The following is a 26,545-nucleotide window of genomic DNA, read 5'->3' on the forward strand; positions in this document are numbered from 1 at the left end:
CAGACTTAAAAAGAAGAAGTGAAACTGCAAAAGTACCAGGAGACAACATGGGTAAACTTTGCAGAGGATTGGAGTGGCAGAAGGCCTTTTCTGAGTAGACCACAAAACCCAGAAGCCAGAAATGAAAAACAACGGAGGATAAAATAATCCCATGTTTCTTAGTTTATATGTTTTTTGAACACTTAGTTAGAACAGTATAAAAAATAAATGAAAAGGAAAGAGTACCTCAGCTTCTGACTTCAAATAGTTTCTTATATATTGCTTCCTGAAAGTAAATTTATACTTCTATCAACTTGTATGTTTATTATTTAAAAATTCAGGGGCGTCTGGGTGGCTCACTGGGTTGAGCATCCAACTCTTGATTTTAGCTCAGGTCATGATCCCAGGGTTGTGGGTGCTGCTCTGAGCGTGGAGCCTACTTAAGATTCTCTCTTGCTCTCTCGCTCTCACTCTCCCTCTCCCTCTCTCGCTCTCTCCCTCCCTGTGCCCCTCTCCCCTGTTTGCATGCTCTTTAGAAAAAAAAAAAAAAAAAAAAAAGGATTGCGCTATGCAACTATTTGCAACTTGCTTTATTTGTTTCAGTAATACATCTTGGTTTTCTTTCCACATATTACATATCGATATAGATCATTATTTATGGTGTCTGCATAGTATTTAGTTTGTGGGGGAAACCATAGCTTAATCTAATCAGTATCCTATTGATGAACATTTGAGTTATTTTTAAAGCCTTATATTTTTTCAACTGATAATGAAGTACTTGAAGTTTCATGACTGTTATATCTTCTTGATAACTCATACCTTTGTTCGAAATGGACTGTTGCTATCTCATTGAGTGTTTTGTGCATTGAAATCTATTTTGTTTGCTAGCTATGTTGCTACACTTGCCTTTTCAGTATGCTTGGTATTTTTTTATTTTCAAACTTTCTATGACATTTAATTTTTGTTACAACTCTTGTAGATCGATAGATTTCATGGGTTTATCCAATTTTAATTAATACATTCACATTTACTACATTTATTGATATTTTGGACTTCATCTATCGTATATTTTCTCTTCATCATGCTTTCTGATTTTCTCTCATGCTGTTTGTTGGATTTCTCAGCTAACAAGTTTTCCTTATTTTTCCACCTCGTTTTTATCTCCCCTTAGTGATTTCAAGTTGTTTGTGTTTCTCTGGTGATTATCCTTAAGTGTGATTTGGACTGGCCTCTGCAGTTAATAGGTGTCTCTGTCCTCCCGGAAAAGACTAGCACCTTAGGACTCTTCCCAGCCTCTTTCCTTCAGCTGTATGTTCCATGATGAGATGACTTGGGATTTTAGTTTCAGACTATCCTATATATATATATATATATATATTTATATATTTATAAATATACATATATTTATATATTTAAATACATATATTTATATATTATATATTTATATATTTATAAATAAGTATATTTATATATTTATATTTATTTATTTTGAGGGAGGGAGAGAAAGTGTGTGAGCAGGAGATGGGCAGTAAGAGAGGGAGACAGAGAATCCCAAGCAGGCTCCATGCTGTCAGCGCAGAGCCCAAATCAAGAAGCAGAGGCTTAACTGACTAAGCCTCCCAGGTGCCCCTATACATATATTTTTTACATTATTCATGAGCAGTTTTTTAATGTAGCAAGATTTTATAGTTTCTGTGCTCATCACTGTTTCTTGTAGCCCACATGATCACTCTTCTTGAATTTGTTGTTTTTGCTGGAATGTATTCTTAAATTCTTTTCAGAGAGAGTATATATATTATATGGGTTCTACTTCAATCCTTACATGTCTGAAAACAATTGTCATTTGCCCTCCTCTCTGAATGCTAGTTTGGCGAAGTATATGATTCTCGATTCAAAATCATTTTCTCTCAGAACTTTTAAGATACCAGTTCACTGCATTCTAGCATCTGCTGTTTATCAGGGAGTAATCTGATGCCAGTCTGATTCTAGTTCCTTGGGAAGTATTCTGTTTTATTTTTCTTTCTTGATTCTTAAGTCCTATTCTAAAGTTGCCCCACAGTATGTCAAATCTGAGTCTTTTCCCATTCATCCTATTCTGTAATCAGTAGGTTCTCTTAATTTGGGAACTTGTATTTTTCTTCAGTTCTGGGAAATTGTTTTCTCTTTCTCCTTCTCCCTTTCCTTTTTATTTAATTTATTTCTCTGCGGTTTTCTCTGTTCTGTCCTAGAATGATACTTTTACAGGCTAAATCAGTGAAGAATATTTTTGGCTTTAAGTAACAGGAAACTCTGTTAACAATGTTTAAGCAAATATGTGTTAATTTCTATGAAGGGAATGGTCAGAATGTGGGTGCTGTTTGTGTGTATTTGTGTGGCAGAAAAATAAGCACATTTTAAAGACTTTTCTTTTCTTCCCAATTTTCCCTTCCCTCCTACTCCTTGCCTCTTTCAATGGTGATAGTAGTCAGCAAACCGAATCTGCGGGCCAAATTCAGGGAGTTGCTGTGACATCTTCAGCAGGTGTTGAGGTCACAAATGAGAAGCAGGGCAAGAAGAAGAGCAAAACTGCAGTAAATGTTGTACTGAAGCCAAATCCTTTGGACCAAACTTGTATTCACCCGGAATCGTATGACATAGCGATGAGGTAAGTCTGAGGTCCGTGTGAGAATTCTCCGTGTCCAGAGTGAGTTCTCTACAGCAAACGACCTTTGTTTTGGCATAATGGAGACTTAAAAAATATGGCCATATTTAACATGACAACATTTTTCAGAAGTTCCGCATTGCTGAGTTATGTGACACATTATTTTATTTCAGTGAGGAATGAAACCATTATTCCTGGAGCAGTGTCAAGCTAATAAACCCTGGTACTAATGGTGAAGTGTGTGTAATGGAAATTGCATGGCACTCTCCTTTGTTTGTTTTGGAAATTAACAAGACACAAATGACTAGCACCTGGCTTAAAGCTTGTGCTTATCTAAAGATAAAGCCCTTTTGGAAGTAAACAGCCAACTCTCAGATTTCTAATAAGTATTGCCCAGCTAGGTTATTACAAAGTCTAAGAAATGATGTACTTTTAATGAGCATACATTCCACAGAATGATATGGCGGAGGTTTTTGAGTACATGGAAAGGTTTAATGCTAGGCATTAAAAGAAAAAAAAAATTAGCACCACATTGAATTAGTTTAAAAATTTTTAATTAGTGCAGAAACTGTCTCGCTACAACACTAAATAGTTTAAGGCTTTTAGTGAGTTAAATAACAGTAGGTTTTAAGATAGTATTTTAACGTTCATTGAATCTGAAGTGAGATTTTTAACTTGTTTTGAAAAATTTATATTTGATTATTTTAGTAAATGGAAATTGTTTTCTTTTTTAAAAGATGTTTGAAATTATACATTATATACCACATGTAGAGAACTTAGAAAATAGGGGAAAAAGAAGAAGTGAAAAATAATATTCTGTCAACATCAAAACAGTGGTACCTGTTTTTCCCCCAGCATTTTGTCATGGAAAAATTTAAGCATAAAATTGAAAAAACAAAGTTTACAGTGAATTCCTGTATACCCACACCTAGATTTTATCATTAACATTTTATTATGCCTGTTTTTCCACTTACCTGTCCATCTATTTGTTCCTCAGTCCTTCTTATTTTATGTATTTCAAAGAAAATTGCAGACATCAGTACACTTTCAACTAATACTTCAGTATGCATATCATTAACCAGAATTCTGATTATTCACAACATTTTTTCCTTTGAGGTAAAATTCACCTACGATTAAATTTTAAGTGTATATTAGCTGAGTTTTTGGCAAATACTTATATGTGTATAACCCAAACTCCTCTCGAGATCAAACAAACAAACAAACAAAAAAAACCTTGCCATCATCCTAAAACCTTTCCCCATCCTGGACAATCCCTGTCCAAGCCTCCTGGAGCTAACTGCATGTTCTGACTTTTTCTGCCAAAGGTTACTTTGCCTCTTCTAGAACTTCTTATAAATGGTGCCATACAATTGTACTCTTGTGTAAGCCTTCTCTCAGCCTAAAGTTTAGAGATTTTTATCCATGTTGTAACAAGTTTGAGTGGCCTGTTTCTCTTTATTGCTAATATTTCGTCGTATGAATGTACCACAGTTTATTCTCCTTATTGAAATACCTTTACTATTTCTAATTTTGGGCTATTATGAGTAAAGCTGCTATGAATATTCTTATACAGTTTTTGTTGTTGACATTTGCTTCCATTTTTCTTGGAAAAATACTTAGGAGAGGATTTTCTGGCTGCATAAGGTAGGTGAATGTTTTAGTATTCTTAGAAACTTGTAGCCAATGCCATTTTGCACTCCCATTAACAATATATAAGAGTTCTGGTTACTGTGCACTGTTATCATCATTTGATGTTAGTCTTTTTCATTTTAGCCATTCTCTTATGTGTGTGGTAGAATCTCTTTGTGGTTTTGATTTGCATTTCTCTGATGACATTGAGTACTTTCTTGCGGGCTTATTAGCCATTGACGTACCTTCTTTTGGAAACTGTTCATATCATTTAACCATTTTCTAATTGAGTTGTTTACCTTTTTATTATTGGGTTGTGGGAATTTTTTAAATGTATTCTGGGTATTAGTCTTTTGTGAATATATGTTTTGTCCTGGGTTGTCGTTTACCTCTTTATTTTCTTATTGGTGTCTGTTGATGAGCAGAAGTTTTAAATTTCGATGATGTCTAATATATTGATATTTTCCTTTTATAGTTATTGCTTTCTGTGTCCCGTCTGAGAAACTTTTGCTACCTCAAAACATTTTTCAGTGTTTTCTTCCAAAAGCTTTTAGGTCTGTGATGCATCTGAAATAACAATTCATGTATGATTTGAAGTAAGGATCAAGGTTCATTTTCTTTTGTCCATTATGAACATTCAGTTATTTTGGCACCAAGTTTGAAAAACAACAACACAACTTTGTTTTTTACCCGTTGCTTTGGTGGCTTTGTTGCAAACCAAGTGACTGTGTAAGTGTGGGTCTCTTTCTGGCTCTCTTGTTTCATTGATCTGTTGGTCAGTACCATACTATATTGGTCTCTATAGCTTTATGCTAAGTTTTGAAGTATGAGAGTGTTAGTCCTCTAATTTTTTTTAAATACTACTCTGAATATCATAGATGATTTGTATTTTCCTGTACATTTTATAGTGAGCTTATCAAGTTTCATTAGAAATGATTGAGTTATGATTGGGATTACATGGAGTCTGTAGGTGAATTTAGGAATAGTTGATGTCTTCATAATACTGAGTCTTTTCACCATGAATTTATCACATCTTTTCACTTATTTTGGTCTTTCATTTCTCGCAGCAGTGTTTTAAAATTTTCACTGTACAGGTCTTATCTTGCATGTATTTTATGTTTTCCAACTTATAAATGGAAGTTTTTGAATTTGTTGCTAATTTTTGCTAATATGTAAAAATACAATTAATTTTTCATAGCAACTATGTATCCTGCAGCCTTGCTAATAAGTTCACATACTAGTTCTAGTAGGTGTTTGTAGGTTCTTTAAGTTTTCCTACATAAACAATTATGTTACTAGCAAATAGATGGAAGCTTTACTTCCTCTTTTTTAATCTTAATGCTTTTTCCTTTTCTTGCCCATTGCAATGGCTGGGACCTTTAGGACTGTGTTGAATAGGAGTGGTGAGAGTGGACTTCCTTGTCCTGTTCTCAGTCTTAGAACATGGTTCTCGTTTTTTTCATATTAAAAGAAAGTGTGGTCTCATGTTATAGTAATTGTGTGTGGTCTCATATTATAGTAATTGTGTTTTAAGTGTTTGTTGTTTGAGAAGATGCATGTGTACTGCACATGATTGTATACACTTCTTGCAACAGCTGACATCTTCATGGGTACTAAGTCAGCATTTTGTTATATGCAGCTCAGTGTCTTTTTAATAATGTATATTTTTGTTTGTTTTCCTAATATAGTTCTAATATAGTTTATAAATTTTTCAGCTTGCCTTCTAACATAAGCACAATTTTTTATTTTATTTCTGCCTATCTCTCTTTTTAAAAAGCTGGGTAATATTCCATCACATGATTGAAGTATAATTTGGTAATAGCAGTGGTTCCTCATGATGGATGGATTCCTAGAAGTGGAATTACTCTGCCAAAGGGTTTGAGAGTTTATGTGGCTCTTGATATATGTTGCCAAGTAACATACCAATTTGTAATGCCACCAGCAGTGTTGAAGCTGGAGAAATCTTGAATTTCTCCTTTTAAGCAGGACTTTTCTGCCAGTTTTCACATGGGCCACTGTCTGCATGTGGAGCATAAAAGCCCTACCAGCCCTACCCGTCTCTATGCTTCCTTTGGGAGTAACCTTGTCTCTCAGAAGGAGGATACTTGTAGACTATTTCATGGGAAGTTGTTTTCTACATGAAGTTCAACTCCGGACCTTTAAAATCTGGCAGCAGAACTAGTAATTTATCTGATTAAGCTTACCATCCCCATTATCCACCTTGGAACGATGATAGTCATTTCTGGCTCTCAAACATAGTATAGACGTCACTCAACATACGTAGCTCGTACTTTCATATAGTGTTACACAAGGATCTTCCCAGGGAAGGAAAGCTCATAAAGCTTATGGGTAGGTCATCATTGGTTTGACCTCAGTTCTGTAAAAGTAAGTTCGACTGCAGTAAAGTTCATTTTTAGTTACATCAGAAAACCGGTAGGAATGTAATAATTGGCTTTCATGCCCCCCCTACCATAATGTCACTCCCAGATATACACCAAGATATGAAGCTGTTAAGTCTTTTTACTTCTGTATTTATGGTATTCTTTCTCACATAATATTTAGAAATCGTGATACTTTTTAACCTAACTTAGTCATTTAGTGGTTCTTTAAAAAGTCTATTTTTAAGCTATTTTTATTATTTATATTACTTTTTAAAAGTTTTATTTTACCAGTTTTATTTACATGTAGGGATTCTCTGTTAAATATTGAAGTGATTTGTTGTGTGTTTTCTAGTTTGTTTACCTTTTTTATCTCCTTACAATGCTATTTTGTTTTTGAAATATGGATGTTTAGCTTCTTTTTGCTTTTATGCAAATTGATATTCTCTTAATATAACTGATCTCTAAGATCAATACAGTATTTCCTATACTTTTTTCATATTCTTTGTGGTTTTGGTTTTTTACTCTATGAATTGTATTGATGATTTTATTTATTGTTTGGAATGTACAGAGCATTGTGGTAGGGCCTGAAGAATATGAAAATGAATGGAGGCACTTCATGCTTTCAGGGAACCTACCAAAGTAGAATAAAACTTACTCACAAATAATCATAACAGAGGTCAGCAGTCAATGCCCTTTGTGAAGCACAAAGGTGTTCACCGGACTGAGAGGTCATTGCCCAAGGGGATTGTCTTGTAAGGGCAAGATGACTTGAGGCCATTTGGATTGAGAAACTGAGAGGATGAACTGCTCTATCTGAGATGAGGAAGACCATGGTTGGAGCCAGGTTTGGGGGAAAGACCAGGAACTGGGTTTAAAGCATGTCCGGTTTGAGGCATCAAGCAGGGAGTTGGATGCACGAATCTGGAGTTTGGAAGAGCGGACTGGGCTGAGGATATTAATTTAAGACCCATGTATTTATGCAGGTCCTTAAATCCATGAGAAAGGAAGAAACAACCACAGGGGTGACCAAAGTTTGGTTAGTTCTTCAACTGCTCTTTTCCTCGTTCCCTCCAGTAACAGTTTCCACTTCCTCCTCCAGTGTCTCTGGTGTTCATGTTATTTTTGCCATTCATATCCAGTTACTGTCTTTTATACCCTTCATCCAGTCTGTCAGACAACAGTATTGGCTGTCCTTTTATTATTTTTAAATTTTTTTTATTTATTTTTTTAAGCAGACTCCACGCCCAGTGTGGAGCCCAACGCGGGGTTTGAACTCGTGACCCTGAGTTCAAGACCTGAGCTGAGATCAAGACTTGGACGCTTAACCAACCGAGCCATCCAGGCTCCCCATTCGTTGTCCTTTTAAAATATACCCAAGGTCTGACCACTTTTCATCAACTCTTGTGCTGTCATCTTTGTCTCAGTCACCATCATCTCCACCTGGATTACTGCATTTAGTCTAACAGGTTTCTCTGCTTCTACCACTGAGCATCTATCTGGATAGTCTAAGCACGACAGACAACTAGATTCTTTCAACATGTAAATCAGAGTGTGTCACTCTTCAGCATAAAACCCTGGTCTCAGTTTCACTTAGAATTAAGGCCAAGTCCCTATGCCTTCCAATGCCTTTTTGACCAGTTTCCTATTTTTCCCTCCCTTGCCCGTTCTACTCTAGCCATGCTGGCCTCCTTGCTATTCCTTGAACATGCCAAGCCTGCTCCCACATTAGGACCTTTACACTGTCTGGTCGACCCTCTTCCTGGAACACTTTTCCTCCAGATATCTGCACAGCTAACTACTTTACCTCCTTTACCTCACCAAGACTTTGCTCACATGCCACCTTGTCAACAAGACTGACCCTGACTACCCTACTTAAATCTGGAAGCCCTTACCCATAAGCCTGGTAATTCTGAGCCCCGTCACTCTGTTCTTTCTCTTTTTCCTACAGCACTTATCACCTTTATCATACTTTACAGCTTATATATTATGCTGGTTATATACGATCAGTCTCCCTGAGAGCAGGAATCTTTGAATGTATTCCAAGATTGCAGAACAGTACCCTGGAATACAGCAGGCACTCAGAAAGTATATGTTTAATGAATGAATAATTCTGTGAATACGAGCCTCGGTTAGTGGAAAGAAGTAGTGCCATTAACATTCATTATGCAACAAGAGAGGAGGACCAAGCCTTTGTATTTGTTGTTTTTGTGCAGGGCTGGTGAGGGCGGATGGGAGGTAAGAGATATAAAGAGAGGGAGAAAGGAGGATACAAATTTCAGCTTTAGATACGTTGAGTTTGAGTTGCTAAAATATTCATGAGAACCTCTCTTGCAAGCAAAAGGAAAGGTAGAGCTAGAGTTTAGGAAAAGGGCCTGGACTAGACATGATGACACATAGGATTGGAATTATCAGTGGAGAGGCAAGAGATAAGGAGTCATGTGAGCAGAGGCACTCATCCAGGGAAGCATGTAGAACAAGAGGAGAAGGTGGCTAAGGTCAAACACTTGAAGAATATCTACATTTAGAGGGCCAGAGGAGGGAGAGAAGTCAGAGAAGATAGAATATGAAAACAAACATCATGAAAGAAGGTCAGTAAGTTGATGGTGTCACATATGGCAGAATGGGTAAGTGGTTTAAGGATGTCACAGTCAGGGGGTCATTAGATGGGAAATTAACTTTAGTAGAGTGTCAGGGAAAGAAGCCAATGTGTAAGAGACTGGGGAAAAGCAAGCGGTAAGAATTAGAAGCAGGTAATTCTTCTGAGAAGTTTGGCAGTGAAAAGAAGGAGCCATGTGATGGAAGTCCAGGAAGAGGTAAGATAAAAGGTGGTTGCTGCTTTTAGCTTTTAGGGAGCGTAGAATGAAGAGACTGCAGCGATAACACATCTGTGGCCAAAACAAGAAGAGTAAGTAGTAGAGACATGAAAGATACCAGAGCCAGTCATAAAATTTTATAAAGCTAACATGCCTTATTCATTTAGCTCACTCCCCATCCCTAACCCCTACCTTTAGAGGTGAGACAACTATACAAGGTGGAGAGGTCAAGAGTCCTTAGCAGCCTGTGAGGAGTGAGGGTGGGGAGAGGAACAGAATCACCAGATGGAGCAGTAGCTTAGGGAAGTATGGATTAGGATGAGTAAAGATATGAAGACATCTAAGGAAGGGGATTCAAAGGTATTTTTGAATCTTTCAGTGAAGTAGGATTTAATGGAGTAAATGTGAAAAAGGCCCTGAAACAAGTAAAAGAGATTTAGAACAGAATGGCTTCAAAGGATTGCTGAAGGAAGATCGATCTGTAGCAATAGTAGGTTTCTTAATCCCCTGTGCCACTTAAATCTGTAATAGGGATTCTCTGTGTTTTTTTCATTGACATTTCCCAAAAGCCTTGCATTATTCCTTACTCTCTCTCTGTTACTTAAAAATATCTTCTAGTAGAGGTGGGTACATTTCTGGGATGAATATGCTATTCCTGCTCTACACCCTGTTCCTCTCCTAACATGAGAAGATACCAAATGCGGTCACTATCAAGTTGCTTCTTTTGAAATGCACAGGCCCTCATTCTGAAAAACATAACGGAAGGGAATTCTTTTAATGCAATATTCAGGAAACATATCTGCAGCAGAGCAGCATAAAATCCTGCAGACTCTATGTGAAGAATTCATTTCCTACAGATCCCTTAATAAAATAAATAGGCCAAGTTTCCTTTAATGGAGGAGGTAATGTTTTCTCCAGAGGAAAGGCAGAGTCTAATTTCAGCCATGTGATGATAGAGAATAACAGTCAAATCCAGTGTATTCCAGCTACTCATTTCTTTTTCCTTTCCTTAGGAAACACATATACACATCTTGGTACTTTTCTGTGCTAAACACATACCATCTTTAAGGATATGATATCCTTAATCCGAATGATCGTTATGGATGTATGTATGATTATATTTAAATGTATGGTTCCACTTAAATCAGGTTCCAAACCAGCTTTTTAATTGTAACCCAGTTAAGAGATCAGGCTTTGGAGCTAGTTAAAAGCTTAGGGTTTGAAGTGTCATAGATCTGGTTCATATCTTGGTTCTGTAAGCTGAGTTCTGTTAGTTTAGGCAGATTGCTTCACCTACCTGAGACTCTGTGTACCTTAAAAAGTGGGAATAATAATACACCAACCTCATAAGATTGCTCTGAAGTCAACAAGATGATGTTTCTAAAGTGCCTGATAATGAGGGAGATACTCAATGAATGTTTATTATTTGTATTGAACTATTAGCTATTCCCCAAACCTGACTGAGCTATATTTTCTTGTCCCCAACGCTTTAAACATCTCTTTTCCACATTCTACTGGTTGAAATTCTTAAAGACCTAGCCCAAATGTCACCTCCTGTATGAAATCTTAGAAGGATACTCCTCTCTGGAAACGAGCTCTTTCTCCTGTATACAACTTCTGTACTTCACAAAGGCCACTTACTAATTATTGCCCTGCGTTACAGTTATTTGTAAGTTTTATCCTATTTTGGCTAAAAATGAAATGAATGAAATGTCTAGCTTTACTTCACTCCAGATATTTTTTCTCTCATCTAAAGTGGCTGAGGTCAATGCAGTTGCATAAGCCAAATTATTGATAGAACATCTAGAGCATCCTTTCTGCAATTGCCTATCCCACAAGTTGAGTGACATTTCAGAGTCCCTTATGGATTGAAGGTGTTTTCAGACCTCCCCAAGTTGAATCCCATGCCTTCACAGAGCATTGTGTCCAGAACCTTCCTAGATTTTACAGACTAGAAAAGAAGAGAGACTGTGAAAGATTGCTTACCATTTTCTGTCATCAACCAGAAATTGTCACACTGTCCTCATGTGTGAGTGATTTCGTTGTGTTGGTGATAATGGGTCATGAGGAAAATTTCTGCCGTACTATGAGTAGAATGAAGTCCAGAAACAACCTATTTAGGGGTTGCCACAATCCCATGCCTCTTCTTTTTTGCCTTACCATTTTGGTTGGTCAAGAGAGCCAAAGACAAGTATCTGATTTCTCCTTTTTCTTGAATAAGGTATTAGGAGGTAGAGCTTTGTGCTGCGCATTATGCTGATTTGTACATGTCACCATGAGACCTGGCACTGTCCCAGAGAATGTCCTGCATTGAGAATTTGATTCACTGCAGATAGTTAACCTTGAAAGTTGTGATGTTCTGAATTTAGCTTGAAAAAAATTCCAGGAAATTTAATGTCAAGACTGTCACGTGGCGCTCATGTCGATAAAGTATTGGCTGGTATTTAATTGTCATTTCCATTTTGGCCATTAGGGAGACATTTTAAAAGACTAGTTTCTGGAGGTGGTTAGTAGCCTGCATAGCAGGAACACACACGCAGCACCATTCTGATGGACTAGGCAAATGTGTATCAAGGAATGATTTGTGTCAGTGGCTGTACTGTGCCGTACTAGCACTATCATTTCCTTTATTACTGCCGAAGCACCTATTTCTGGCCCTTACAATCAATGCTGAAAGTATGTTTTCAGAGAGTAGACGACTATCCATTTAAAATCCAGGTCAGGGACAAGAGTGATCATGTAACTTGACAAAATATTTACTTGGGGAGGGCGAGGATATCTTCCATACAAAAGCCCAGTGATGTGTATTCTTAATTTACTAAAAACCTGTATCAGGTTTTTAAGACCAACAGTTGGTAAAAGGGTACAGACTTTCAGTTATGAGTAAGTCCTGAAGATCTAATATACAGCACGGTGATTATACCTAACAGTACTGTATTATGTACTTGAAAGTTGGTAAGTGAGTAGATCTCAAATGTTCTCACCACAAAAAAAGAAATGGTAAGGGTCTCCTGGGTGGCTCAGTTGGTTGAGTTGTCCAGCTCTTGATTTCGGCTGAGGTCATGATCCCAGGGTTGTGGAATCGAGCCCTACATTGGGCTCTGTGTTAATCATGGAGCCTGCTTAAGATTGTCTCTCTCTCCCTCTGCCCGTCCCCTGCTTGCACACACTCTCTCTCTCTAAAAAAGAAGTAAATACCTAAGTAAGAAAAAAAAAAAAAAGAAAGAAATGGTGATTATGTGACCTGATGGAGTTGCCACGATGGTAATCATTTTGCAGTTATGTAAGTGTCAAGTCAACTGGTTGTATACCTTAAATTTATATAGTGTTTTATGTCAATTATGTCTTAATAAAGCTAGGGGGTAAAAACAAAAGTAGAATTAAGCCAACAGATACACAGGATTCTGTGATGAGATAAATGGATAAATGGATCCCAACGAGTGTTTCTGGCCCAAAAGCAGTTGGGGACTAGGGTTTGGGGAGGCCCCGTAGAGGTCCTTCCTTGTCCCTGGCACGGAGCTACAGTAAGTCAACCCAGACAGTGACAAGTGGCCCATACTGAAGACCTTTAACGAGTGAGCACATCTTAGACTCGGTTTCTTTCCCATTCCTATTCAAGGATTTAGCATCTCAGAACTGCTCTTTTGGAATGATTTTCAGAGGCTTCATCACATTCTTCCCAAACTTAGCTCTCTGCCCAGCAAGAGCTAAGTTTTTGGCTAACGAGCAGCTGTAGTGCAGGGAGTTTAGATTGTTATTTTAAAACGAAACAGAACAACAAACAGCAGCATTAGAGCAGTGAGGTTTACAGATGTGACATACTTAGCTTTGACTGTGAGCAACCCAGAAGGCGCAGGACTTGAGGTGATTTGTAACTTTCCTGAGCTCACACACTCACACACCTCCTCACATCTAAACTTCACCGCAGCTTGCTTCTGCGTTCGCATGCCAGCTCACTTCTGCAATGATAAAAACATGTCTCTTTGTGGGGAAAGTTGCCTGAAAAGAAACCCAACAACAAATAAATGCTGTGAAAAAAAAAAAAAAAGTGAAGATTAGGTAAACAGATGTAAGAAATTATTTGCACATTTGAAAGGTGCATTTTTCTGGGCTTGCCTCACAAGAGTTGGCAGCTTTGGGACGTGAAAATTAAGACAGAATCGTTGCTGACTTGTGACAAGTGATGTGTTAGCATGTGTGTTGCCCAGCCGGTTACCCTACGTTAGTTCCTGTGGAGCTGTGACTGCCTCTTCAGAGAGATACACAGCCTCATAAGAGGGTGGCCAAGCCTAAACTATTAAGGTAAGTGGGCAGGTTATAAAAGTGATTTTAGGTTTTCTTTTCTTTTTTCTTCTTTTTGGTCGTTAAAACCCCCAAACATCAGATCGTAATTCCCAGGAAGTAACATTTACCACATTTTTGAAAGGGCCTTCACAAAAGAGCCGGTCAAAGAGCATCTGCCCATTTGACAACCAGATGACCAGGCTGTGGGCTCTTAGGAAGGGACTGTCATGTCTCATGCCCTGCTCGCTGTCCTCACACCCTGTTTCAGGCAAGTCTGGTGGAGGGAACTGGGAACTTGAGGAATCTGAGACAGTACCTGACTGTCCCCTAGCTCTATCTGGAAGCGGTACAGTACCAGACTACCTGGGTTCACACCATGCCTGTTTGATCTGGGAAAGTGATTTAATCTCCCCATACCTCAGTGTCCTTGTCTGTTCAGTGAGGAAAAGCATAGTACCTGTCTCATGGGATTACATGAGTTAATATATCTAGAATTCTTAGCCCCTGGGGCAGAGGAAGCTATTGTTGTTGCTGTAATTATTATTGCTGTTTTCTCTAAGTTTATGTATTTATTTATTTAGGTAATCCCTACAACCCAACGTGGGGCTCAAACCCATGACCCCAAGATCAAGAGGCACATGCTCTTACAGCTGAGCCAGCCAGTTGCCCCTTATTGCTGTTATTTTTGTTGTGATTGAGGAGGGGCTGTCAAGCTGAGCCTTTTATAAAAGAAAAGGGGGATGTGGTTTATAAACATTGGTCTCCCAGGAAGAAATTGTTCTACCATGTGATCTGGCGATAATTTGGGTCATTTAACATTGCTAATTAACATTAACTCTGGGTCTTGGGACTAAAGAAAATGCTGTGGTTTCTGTGCTGCGTTGTTGGATCAGCCTGTTAGCACCCAGTGGAGGAGGAGTGGCAGGGACTTGCCAGCCAGCCACAACATTGCGTTTGCTTCAGTCTCTCTCATCTCCAAAGTATCGGCCCTCTCCTTCTCTCCTCTTCTTCAGGCTTAGATCACTCAGTCTGGAGCCTGAAATTCAGTAGGGTATCGATCTAGTCTCCCACTGTCTCCCTCCTCCCTTTCCTGTCCCCAGTCTCACTATGGATTTTAACTTTAGCCTGTCTTCTAACTCTCTGTGGGACCAGAAGCAAATTACTTTCACCTCAATTGCACACTCTCTAAATGGAATAAAAATGGCTCTGCCCATTCAGAGGACAGCTAGGGGTTTTATGGAAATGACAGATGTTTAGCATTTTCAAATTCCTTGAAAGGAGGATTCTTTGGCAGTACCAAATTCATAGTAAAAAGGCTGTTTTCTCAAGGAGGAAAGGCCTTACCCTAATACCTGAGCTTTATCTCCTAGTAGTGCCGGAGCTATTTAATTTCAGCTCTGCCATTACTAGCCTGTATGTTTTTGAGGACTACTTTTTTTATTTGCTCTCTTCTTTCAAATATTCACAGGCACTAATCCACATTATGGCTTTACAGCCAGTAAATTAAATTATATGAATTCTAAACACAGTGTTTTTGAGCTGTAGAGAGTGTACAGCCTTTGAAACCACTAACTTAATTTTGTCCAACTTTTACTGAGTAACTCAAAAAGAGCCAAACTTTTTCCTTTTGAATTTGGTTTGAAAAAAAAAATAATAAATTGTTCCCAGGCAGTGGTCCTTGGGTGCCAAAGTTTAGCCGTGATCTAAATCTTCTGTCTGCATTGAATATTCCCCAAACTAAAGGGTTAAGGAGTGTTAATGAAGAGGTGATATATGAGAGCTTTTTCCTTACCTACATCCTTGCGGTCTCCGATGTGTGACTTGGGGCACATCACTTAATCTATCAGAGTTTTGATTCTCTTGTCTGCAAATCTATATCCACAATAAATTTTTGAGAGAGTTCAATGAAATCATCTTTACTGAGCACTTTCAAAGTGTGTTTATCTGCAGGTAAAATCCTACTTCCTGCTTCTAGAAGACCAGGTGGAAGTGGAAGATTATTTATTCTGACATATTGTCTTTGCTTAAAATTAGACTTAGTAAGCTCATTCGAGGCAGAGGCTCTGTCACCGTCTTTCATAGTCTTCTTCCACAGTAAATAAATACTTAGTGAAAAAAGCTGAATATGCTTCTCTAAATTATTTTTCAGATGCTTCAAAATGCTTTAGCATTTTGTCACATTCCTTTGAAGAGCTCTGTGTGTGTGTGTGTGTGTGTGTGTGTGTGTGTGTGTGTGTATGTTTAAAGCAACCAGACTCCATGGAAAGAGGATGATCAAGCTGAGTAATATAGGATTGTTGGGGTTTTCTCTGGTTCTTTTTATTCGAGAGGAGGTGTTGTTGTTTTAAAAAATGTAAGAAAACTAATTTCCCTTTGTCACTTATAAGTTTATTTCTAAGGCAGCTCCTAAAACAGATTTTAGAAATGATGTGATTACATCATTTCAGTGCATGATGCCTTCCCATTTTTATCTACTCATACCCATTTGGATGTATATGTATATACATTTTTAAAATTACAGTTTTAATTATATTATCATCACACAGTATACCATAACCTAGCAAGTGGTTCTGAAATAGGAAAAGCCACATAAAAATCAATACTACTTATTCTTTGTGGCATTGGTTATTTATTATTTCACTGATCGTGGATGTTTTGTTTGATGCAACTGTGTAAGCACACTGGCATTTTTTTTTATAAAGCTAATTCCCTCTACTAAATTGCTAAAATAAAATAAAACAGCTTTCTAAGGATATGTTCTCTACAGACAGTTAATGCAGTGTGCATGCCATGTCCAGTTTCTATGCATGTATACCAGATCTTTGAAAAAGAAGGAAACATTTGAAGTTCTTCAGAAGTTAGAAGCAGGTAATAGTGTGATGCTTCTAAACCAAGTCTTTTGGAAGACAAACTGCTTCTTAGTCTATGACAGCTCCTTTTCAATTGCTCTTGTTTTTTGTTTTTATTTCTGCCACTCATAGATGCAGGGGGGTGTTCAGATGCAGGGTTTGTTCAGATGCAAGAGGTGCTCCAAAGACACGCCAACTGATACCAAGCCAGTGCCGCCGAAGATGCCCCTGGCTGCCTCCTGGATAGCCCCATACCATTTAAAACTCTACTCTTAGATAAAAGTCCGTAAGGGCTTTCAGAGCAATTCCTGTATCCTTTCTTGAAAGGGTTACATTTTTTAAAAGTTTATCTGCAGGCCTCAGAAGCCAGTTGGCTGTAAGTTCTTGTGAAAAAATTGCTTGCGGTAAGTTTCTCTGGTTGATCACATGCTAAGAAAAACCACTGAAGGGTTATCTTCAGTTACCTACCAGCTTCTCCAATACAGTAGATTCTGTGGGGCTCTCCCTAAACGCACTCTACTTGAATTTACCATTACTCATGGATTTTGCACCAGCAAAGAGTTTTAAGGATTTTGGCCCAGTTCAGTGTCTCAGTTTAACACAGAGGTTAGACGATTAATGATTAAGGTGCAACTCACATTGCTGCCCCTTTGACATGGCTGCTGACACAGCAGATGCGATAAAGCCAGCACCCTCCCTCCAAGCTGAACTAAGCGTGTACTGCTGTGTGCCCACCTGTGTAGATGCAGCTCCTGTAGGTAGTGTGAAAGGAGTCCCGGATCTTTCTTTTCTGCCACAGTGGAACTTATAGTTGGTCTTTAATATTAAGAGCAGTACATTTGAAAATACACATAGAACCTGTGGTATTGGCATAAAAAATTATTTCTGAACTTTCATTTGTGTCCCACCACTTACTCTGCAATCATAGTTAGAATGTCGGGCTTTCTCCTAGAGTACAAGCTCTCCTTTTAAATCACTGAACATCTCCCTGAATTACAAATCACGGCCTGCTTTGTCTGTACCTACTCACTTACAAAATGACCCTGCTCTTGCATTTTATGTTTTGTTTACTGATAAAATTGCAACTGAGTCAAACGAATGGATAAAAATAAACCAGTACTAAAGTCTCTTGGAAATGTTGAGAGTGGACAGACGACTTCAGGCCCTCAGCCCTTGCAGCCTGGCTCTTTGCGAAATTGCAAAGCCTGTGTGTTGGGCCCACACACAGGCTAGGAGCCTGTTGCTAAGAGCAAGTTGTTTTTAAAGCAACCGACTTGCATCACCATGGTTCTCCTGTGCTCCGTGGAGTGCCTTGGTGCTTTAATGCCACAACGCCAGTCCCCAGCTCCCGAACTGAACTGATATATCTGAAGTCTTATGAGTCTCAAGAATTTCTTATTCTTTGGGGGAAAATCTTGCAAAGATTAACTCTGTGAGAGGAAAACCCTTGAGTATGTAACAAGTTTCTGTTGCAAATATCAGCGATTTGAGGTTATATAAGCATTCTGCTTGAAAAACAAGCATCATCTCTGCTGCAAGGTCTGTGTTTTAACTTTGTGCAGATGTGCGCTAAAAGAACATGATGTGCTTATTTGTTGCATTTATGCTACTTTCTTACTTTACTTAAGTAAGATGGATGAAATTTCATATTAAATAAAAACAGCAGCTCTGACGGCAGTCCTTAGCAAACTGAAAAGCCTTCCAAAGACAGTGGAGAAAATGACACTGTGACTTTAATAACTCATTCACGTTTGAGAGAATTGTCTACATAAATGCATGTATGTAATAATTTCTGTGTGGGATTTATCAGTATTAGCTGTCTCATGTGTAAAACTAATCTGCCATTAAATCATGTTGGTGAAATGTTACCAGAAGTATTATGTTTTATATATAGCCCTTATTTTGACATGACTGCAGTTATAAACAGAAACACGCTGATGTGTATGGCATGAAACTCCAGTCAGTGAAAATGGCTGTGTGGCCTTGGGCAAATTATTTAACTTCCCTGAACCTTAGTTTTCCTCTTCTGTGTGATAGGACACCTAGCCTTTAGGATTATTGTCAGGATTAAATGAGCACATCGATCGAGCACTTGCGTAATTCCTGGCACTTACTTGTTAGTACACGTTCACCTCCTTTCTGTGTTCCAAGCTTCATAAAAGGCAGTGTGTTTTTATATGGTATTTTTGAGGCAGAAAGTACTTTGTATTGAGTATTACTTAGCCTATCCAGTTCTAAAATGAAACTTTGTATTACATGTTACTTACCACATTCAACTCCAGGGTGAAAATTCAGAATATGTAGAATAAATTTTTCTTAGGCTATTTAAAGAACACATATTTATTGAATGATTACCAACTGTAAAACATTGTTTCCTATCATTTACAGTTGAATGTATTTGAAATCCAGGAGGGGAGCAATCAGTCTGAATGCTATATTCCCAGTTCATTTTACAGTCCCTCTCCCCCTTTTGTTTGCTATTTTTCCTTTTTCATCAACCCTGTTGTAACTTTAAGAAAGTTGTCAAAATAAAGTAGCATTTGACTTTGTTCCATAGTCATTTAAAAATAGGATTGATCAATACAAAACATTAGCCAGGAGCACAATTTGGTACTTTTTTATTGATTTCAGTTACCAGTGCCCTCGGGCTTCTGGTGTGAGAATGAAAATGATATATGAAATATGCACCCAGGTTAAACAGACTAATTTTCTTTTTACACCTGCAACCACTATAAACAGAATTCTTTATATGGAAGTGGCTTTGGAAGCAGTTTAGTCTCACACGCATGGGCACGCGCATGTACACACACACATGCGCGCACACACACACACACAACCTTAAGACTCCAAGCAGCCTCCTAAGCCAGTGTTTTTGTTATTGAGGCCAAGACTTGTACAGTGCTTTGGAAATTTTCTGCCATTTAGTTACTTTTATTAATTATTAAATGCCATTCAAAGTTATAGATTTACAGCCCATGAATCTGCTTTGGCATCTTAATGGTGATTATAAGCCAGAATCTTGAGGATTTGAAAGATGTTCTACTAAATAACTAGTTACAGAGCAATCAAGCCAAGAGGATAAATACCGGGGAAGCCTGCTCAGCAGGGCATATGCATCATTTAGAAAGTTGTGCACAAAAGTTGGCTGTGGGCAGAAGTTGTCGTAGGTCAGCTGTCCCATCAGTCAGCTTCAGCAGCTGTTCCCTGTCACCAGGGCCCTTATGTGCTACTGCCTATCCAACAGCACCAGCAGATACTGGCTACCTCTCTGGTGGGCTGGAGAAGCCATGGACACACACACTTACAGTGTAGGTCTCACTGGCCACCAGCTTGGACAGCGACCAAGCACCAATTCCTTGGTCTTTCATTAGACCATTCACCAAGATCTACTCTCTAGAGAATTAGTTGGATTTTGGGGAATCTATCTGTTTTTCAACAAAAATATAGCCATGGGAATATAGAAAGATGGCACATTTGGGCCCAAAGAGATGCCCTCAGTGAGAGATGAGAGAGCTTTCTCCACCAGGTGCCAGATGATCAGTACCACATGATCACTGAAGAGGCTTTTCTGGTTGAACACAACAATGCAGAACGAGACTGGAAATGACAAGCATTCCTTTTGTGATAATGCAGCACCCTGCCAAATGGGATACATCCCAATTCTGATTATAGACAAGCCTCCAACAGTTTTTTTTTTTCCCCTTCTTGTGTTCCAGAAACATCCTTAGAGGAAAGGATTTGAGGGCATTAGTATCACTATCTGTCTGATTACTGTGTTGACATTTTTAAAGTGCCATTAATCATAGGAAATGGAACTTAATGATGTTGAAAAATACCCAGCCAAGAACTGTCAAGAAAGTTAGCTACGGCCCAATATTCAGATGAAACTGAAGGGGGTAATTCCTTAACCCTTTGCTTTTTTCTTAATTATTACTGAACTCGGAAGCTAAGTAATTGAGAGGCAGCAAATAAGGGAATGCTAAACATAGCAAAGGGAAATTGAGAAAGACAGGTATTTTTATTTTGTAAATATTGCAACTACAATTTATACAGCATATGATGATAATATTCATCTTAAGATGATGTAATTGAGATCTTACTTGCCTATACCCCTTCCATTTTGTAAGAAAGTTATTTTTTCTTTTTGATATCTCCTCCCATATTTTTTCTGTGGACTCAATACTTAATATACTTGATATAATCTATTCCGTGTGAAGCTTGACTGGCGATGAGATTTGAGAATTCGTAGGCTGACAGTATACCTGCACAGGTAACACTGCCGTCCTGGGGCCACAAAAGTAAAAAGCAGTGATATGGCATATGAAAAGAATAATTCATTTGTCAAAAGCTGGCAGTTCTTACTGGATATTTTGCTGGATTTTGATAGCATCAGTTCTTGTTTGCCTGTTAGTGAATTTAAATTCAAATAAGTGTTCCTAACTCAAATTTAGGAAACATGAGGTAAACTGAGGTATCCTTACTTAGAAAATATATATGACACTAAACTCTAATGAACATTACACTGTAAAGTGTTTCTGATCCTGATTTTGAGCAGGTGCTTCATTGGGAAACAGCACAAGAACCTAAATTTATCGCCTCCTCTTTTTTTTTTTTCCAAGATAGATCATTCATCATAGCACGGGACACATAATAGATATTCAATCAAGACTGATTGATTGGTTGATTAATGGTACATGGATCTGACATGAATGAATTTTAGGGTGACCTCTTTGAAAAATAAGTAATATTTGGAAAATAAGTAATACTATTAATAAGTGTTGGGCTTTTTTTGTCCCTGCAGGTTTTTGTCATTCATCAGAGGGACGCTGTATGAGATTGGAAAGCCTGAAATGGAGCAAAAAATAAATTCGTTCCTTGAAAAGGAGGGCATAGAGAAAATTGCAGAAAGTTTGCAAACAACAGTTCACACCTTACAGGTCATCATAGATGGTCTCAGCCAGCCTGAGAGCTTTGACTTTCGAACAGGTAAATAATTAAACGTGAATAACAGCACCTTTTACTTGTATAGCTCACGTTATCTCCCGTGGCCCTCACAACAAACCTCTGCCATAAGCAAAAACGGATATTATTCTCCATTCTGTACGTGTGGAAACTAAAGCACAGTGACCTTTCTTCAAAGTCATTGCAGGTAGTTAGTATCCAGAGCCAAAGCTAGAAGCCCTGTCTTCCCACTCCTTATCCCATGCTTATTTTCCATCACACTAGACTTAAATGCATCACACACTGGCTGCTGTGTGCATGGAGGCACACATTTTTCATAATCCTTTTGTAAGCTGTTATCTCGTAGGAGCCAGAAGTCCAAGGTGAGGCATTCAGTTCATAAACTAAAAAGTGAATCTTCTTCCTAAATTACAGCCTTCCAGGTTACTGGATTCTGTGTCAGCGAACACACTGAACAAATAAGATACTATCTCTCTGTTGATTTTCCTTCTAATTAAAAGTGCTCTCAGTTTTCAGCATAGGTAGATGGTGAGGGAACAGCCATAGTTGTTGAGAGCAATGACCCGATGAAAAAGAATTAAGGGATCAAGTGACCTACTTCCTAAAGAAGTTTGAATAGGAAGCACAGATTTAAATGAATCTGTACTTGTATCATAACCAGTTTTATGACACCATGTTTAGGGCCTGACTCTTTTCAGTCTGAGTTAGGCTCTGTTGAGGGGGTTAGACATGCTTCTTTGAAAAGGTTTAAAGGAGTTTAAAAACACACCCAATAAGGGGTGCCTGGCTGGCTCAGTCGGAAAAGCAAGTGACTCCTGATCTCAGGGTTGTGAGTTCAAGCCCCACATTGGGTATAGAGCTTACTAAAAAATAAATAAACTTAAAAAAGAAGAAAAACTCACCCAGTGAGTTATACTATTCCCTCAACTTTTCTGTAAGTCAGAAATTACTTTTTTTTTTTTTTAAGTTAGAGAAAAAATACACAGTAAGATGTATGACAAAAATGTAGGAGACCCCAGGGTGGTCCGTCCAAAGTGGATGTTTCAGTAGACAGATCCACCTTCATTTGGAGTCCTGATGTCCTTGTATGTGAATTCTCTGTTGTTTAGCAAGATACCAGGGAGAGCAGCAGTTCTCAAACCTGGTGGCATACGAGGCTGGTATGCCTAGGACCACCACATATAGAAGACTGGGAACTATTCTCTCTCTAGCTGCAGGCCTCCTGTACTGGGTTTTCTTGTCCGTCTTCATTTTTCTGTCTTGGTGTCGATTGCTCCATTATCCTAGTTACATTGTAGACTAAGAGCAAAGATCGACATTCAGATTATATGGTTCAATTAAACAACCAGCTGCTAAGTAGAGGTCCTCACCTTGTCATGCCCTTAGTGAGCAGAAAACCTGGGCTCTGGACCAAGCTTACCAGTTACTGCAGTGTTTTATCAGTGTGACAAGTGAAATTTCAAATAAGTCTCTTTTAAACTCACTTTGGAATTGACCTTTGCCCTAGTGTAAGTCACAATTCTCAAAATGTCTGAAAACTTTTATTTTAATACTAAAAATATCCCCAAGAGGGAAGGCAAACAGTCATACTTGAGAAGAGGCAGTTAGTATGTTGGATATTTCCTCATTACAGTATTTATAAATGTTACATTTTTTCTTTTCTCCGTCTTCTCAAAAATATTCCCTTCCTTGATGCCACATTCTTTCCCTGTACCCATCCCGTCTTCTATTTTCTCAGTGGCGTGATCAGTTCTATTTCTATTAACACTCTGGTTGCTAGTTAGTTCCTATAATTGGGTTTGTCAGAAGCAGCCCAGTGACAGGAGACTGACTATGTAGGCTTGGCCATCAAAGTGTTAATGTTTGCCTGGTACATGGAGGATTTTCTGATTTCTCAGTGGCTCAGGCTGTCTTCAGGAACATGTTAAGTAGTTCCTGACTCTGATTTTCCATGCAAAATTAAACTAAGCAGCTGATCAGGAACCCTTGGGGAATCTGTGGCAGCTGAACCTCTGTAAGAAAAAAGAATTTCCAAGCATAAAAACAACGCCTGTGAGACCTCAAGACCATCCTACCTCTGATCCTGATCAATGACTCAGTTTGACTTTGCTTTGACACAGTCGCTGCCCAGTGTAATATTACAACAGGTTTCTTGCTTCTGGAATCCACTGCTTCGGTGTCAGGGGAAAATCTAAAGAATCAATTCATTTTTGCATATTCCTTTTTTATGAGGAAAATGAGATTTGAGGTTTAAAGAGGGCTTTTTTGTTTTACAGGCAAAAGGTAAATTAAAAAAAGAAAAACAAACTTGATTTCAGGATGGTTGGACTGGGGGAGGGGAACCAAGAGGTGGCCAGTTGTTAGTACAACTGTAAAGGATAGCTTTAACAAGTAATCAGGATCAAGCCAACAGCTGTGGAGGAAAAGGAAGTGGGATGGGTGGAGGGAAAATGAGGCCTTGGTAAAAGGAGATCCAAGCATAGAATGTTCTTTGTTATTAGAATCAACATTCAGTAATCCTAGGAAAGGGGGCCAAGAAGAGCATGGGAAAATGGAATCCACAGATAACCCCAGAGTCCCACTTAGACTTTTATTTCTACCCTTCTCCCTCATGAAACCTCTGTTGTTGTTTTTGTTTTGTTTTTACTAGAGCCATGATTCCTTGGCACGCTTAATACCCACTTTTTGGGAGGACGGTGTTAACGAACACTGTACACATACACCGGGGCGAACAAGAAAAGAGGGCTGTGAGGAACTTGAGAGCAGAGATCTGTGTGTCTTCATCTTTGTAGCTCTAGCACCCAGCAGAGTGTGTGGACAGGAGCTGATATATGTTTGATGAGTTGAATTGAAGGAGGAGAAAGAAGATTAGGTACTGGCCGATCTGGGTTTCCGAGCCATAGATAGTCAAGAATCTATTAAGTTTTTGATTGGGTAAATATATTCAAAATGGAGGGAAATTGATTCCTGAATCCCAGATTCATGGAGGGAAATGAGAGAGGAGAGCATTTTAATTTCATCTACACTTGACCAAATGTTGACATACTTTCTACCACCTGTAACCAGTTTGAGAATTCAGGAACTGGGGGGAAAACTCCCCATCTTCTGTCAGGGAAGATCTTACTTTTCTCAGTGTTTGTCATTTGGCCTTGTGTATTCATTGAACAAAGATGTTTTCCTATCACCTCCTCATAAAAAGGAACACAAGACCGTCTATTCTTCTTGGTCCTTGTGTGTACTGCTAATGTTTGCATGTTAGCAAGATAGAGTTTGGAGGGAAAAAAGTGTTCAGGTAAATTCTCCTGACCGTTCCTACTATGCGAACGCTGCTTCTCCAGCTGAGATACATTTTCCCTGAAGGCAGGCCTGGGTTTCAGCTTCTTTCGTGGCCCCCTCTCAATGCTTACTCCTGGTCCAGCATGTAACTGACACGTGGTAAATACTTATTTACTAATGCATATTGTGTCTAGGAGGTACAGGACCTACTATTTACGCTGTCTTTTTTTCCCGTTTCCTTGTAGATTTTGATAAACCTGATTTCAAGAGAAGCATAGTCTGCTTGGAAGACCTGCAGGTTGGGACAGTTCTCACAGGCAAAGTCGAGAATGCCACTCTGTTTGGAATTTTTGTAGATATAGGAGTGGGGAGATCAGGGCTGATTCCCATACGAAATGTAACAGAAGCAAAACTTTCTAAAACAAAGAAGAGAAGGAGTCTTGGACTGGGCCCTGGAGAAAGAGTGGAAGTCCAAGTACTCAACATTGACATCCCCCGATCTAGGATTACTCTGGACCTCATTCGGGTGTTGTGAGTGTCGTACTAAAAGTCAAATACTGATTTTATTTCCTCATTTCTACAGGTGGGCAAGAATAAGTCAGATGTTTGTGAATTCTAGGTAGCAGGTGAGAAAGAATTCACTCAATATCAGAAGTATTTTTCAAACGCTTTCCTTATTTTTCTTTCTGAATAAATAGAAAAGTAACAGCTCAATTTCTTTTCCCCTTAAAGAAAACAACTAATAGACATCCTTATGGTCTTTACTTAGTAATGATTTTTTGACCCAAATCTTATTTTTTGTACTTCATCTTAGACTCCTTTTGCATTTTGTATAACAAATTGTTTCATTTCTACTTGCCAGCTTGCCTTGCTGGACTTGTACGGAATTGCTTTCTTCATCTGAATTGTACGATGTTTCTTGACATAGAAGGATGGGCAGTGTTTCGCCCTCCCTTTTTTACAGATTTTTTTAAATCAGGTCTTTTGGACTTGATTCATGATTTTCTCTTGCCAAGTAAATAAAAAATAGGCCAATTAGATCCTGATGTGTTCATAACCATCAAGTGAATGGCTCAAAACATTTCTGAGAAGGATATATGTATCGACCCCTACAATAAAGTTCTGTGGCTGGTGATCTTGTTTTTGTTATGTTAACTCAGTGAATGACCTAGGAGTACATCTTGATTAAAGATGTGGCACATATGGGAAGCCTCTGGAAATTGGAAGGATGGCATTCGGTTTGACTTTGCTTAGCACAGAAGGGTATATATTCTTTCTTAAGCATTCAGATTAAACTTCAAAGGGGGGAAGAAATGGCCTTCCTAAAGACTGACTATAGATCAGGTATGAAGGGGCAAGAAAAACAAGTAGATAAAGCAAGTGACTCTTAACTCTGTTTTTGTTCAGTGGAGATGGTGAGTATTAGCATGCCCATTCAGGGTCAAAATTGTTTAAATAGAGCCCATACTAGACTGGTGTTTTGTCCATTCTGGCTGCTCTGGCTGATTTGCTTAATGGAGTCATTTGCATGACTGAATGAATACCTGGTTTTCTCCATGTGTAATGAGTGGAAGATGGTTCCTAAAGAGGGTAACCAGTCCTGCGCTTATTGCCTGGAACAGTCCTAGTAAATACTCATTTGTCCTGGTATGATTTTTCATAGTGCTTCTTTTTTATTCCCAAACTGTCCCATTGTGCATAATAAGTCATATGATCACCTTAGTAATACAG

The 26,545-nt window shown here is 38.5% G+C and overlaps 1 protein-coding gene across 3 annotated transcripts in view; it reads left to right on the top strand.

The window, feature by feature from the left end:
* The window catches only part of SRBD1 (S1 RNA binding domain 1), a 203,974-nt gene extending 178,025 nt beyond the window's left edge, over positions 1-25,949 (top strand). For 2 of the 3 annotated variants that reach the window (XM_060607037.3, XM_060607042.3), the window contains exons 19-21: positions 2,441-2,623; positions 21,378-21,562; positions 25,060-25,949. In XM_060607037.3, the coding sequence (XP_060463020.3) occupies positions 2,441-2,623; positions 21,378-21,562; positions 25,060-25,349 (658 nt within the window). In that variant the 3' untranslated portion in view covers positions 25,350-25,949. The remainder of the gene's footprint in view (positions 1-2,440; positions 2,624-21,377; positions 21,563-25,059) is intronic. The other variant, XM_060607099.3, reaches the window with a different exon arrangement.
* The last annotated feature ends 596 nt before the right edge of the window (positions 25,950-26,545 follow it).

Source organism: Panthera onca, chromosome A3 (assembly GCF_046562875.1).
Source record: "Panthera onca isolate mPanOnc1 chromosome A3, mPanOnc1 haplotype 2, whole genome shotgun sequence".
NCBI lineage: Eukaryota > Metazoa > Chordata > Mammalia > Carnivora > Felidae > Panthera > Panthera onca.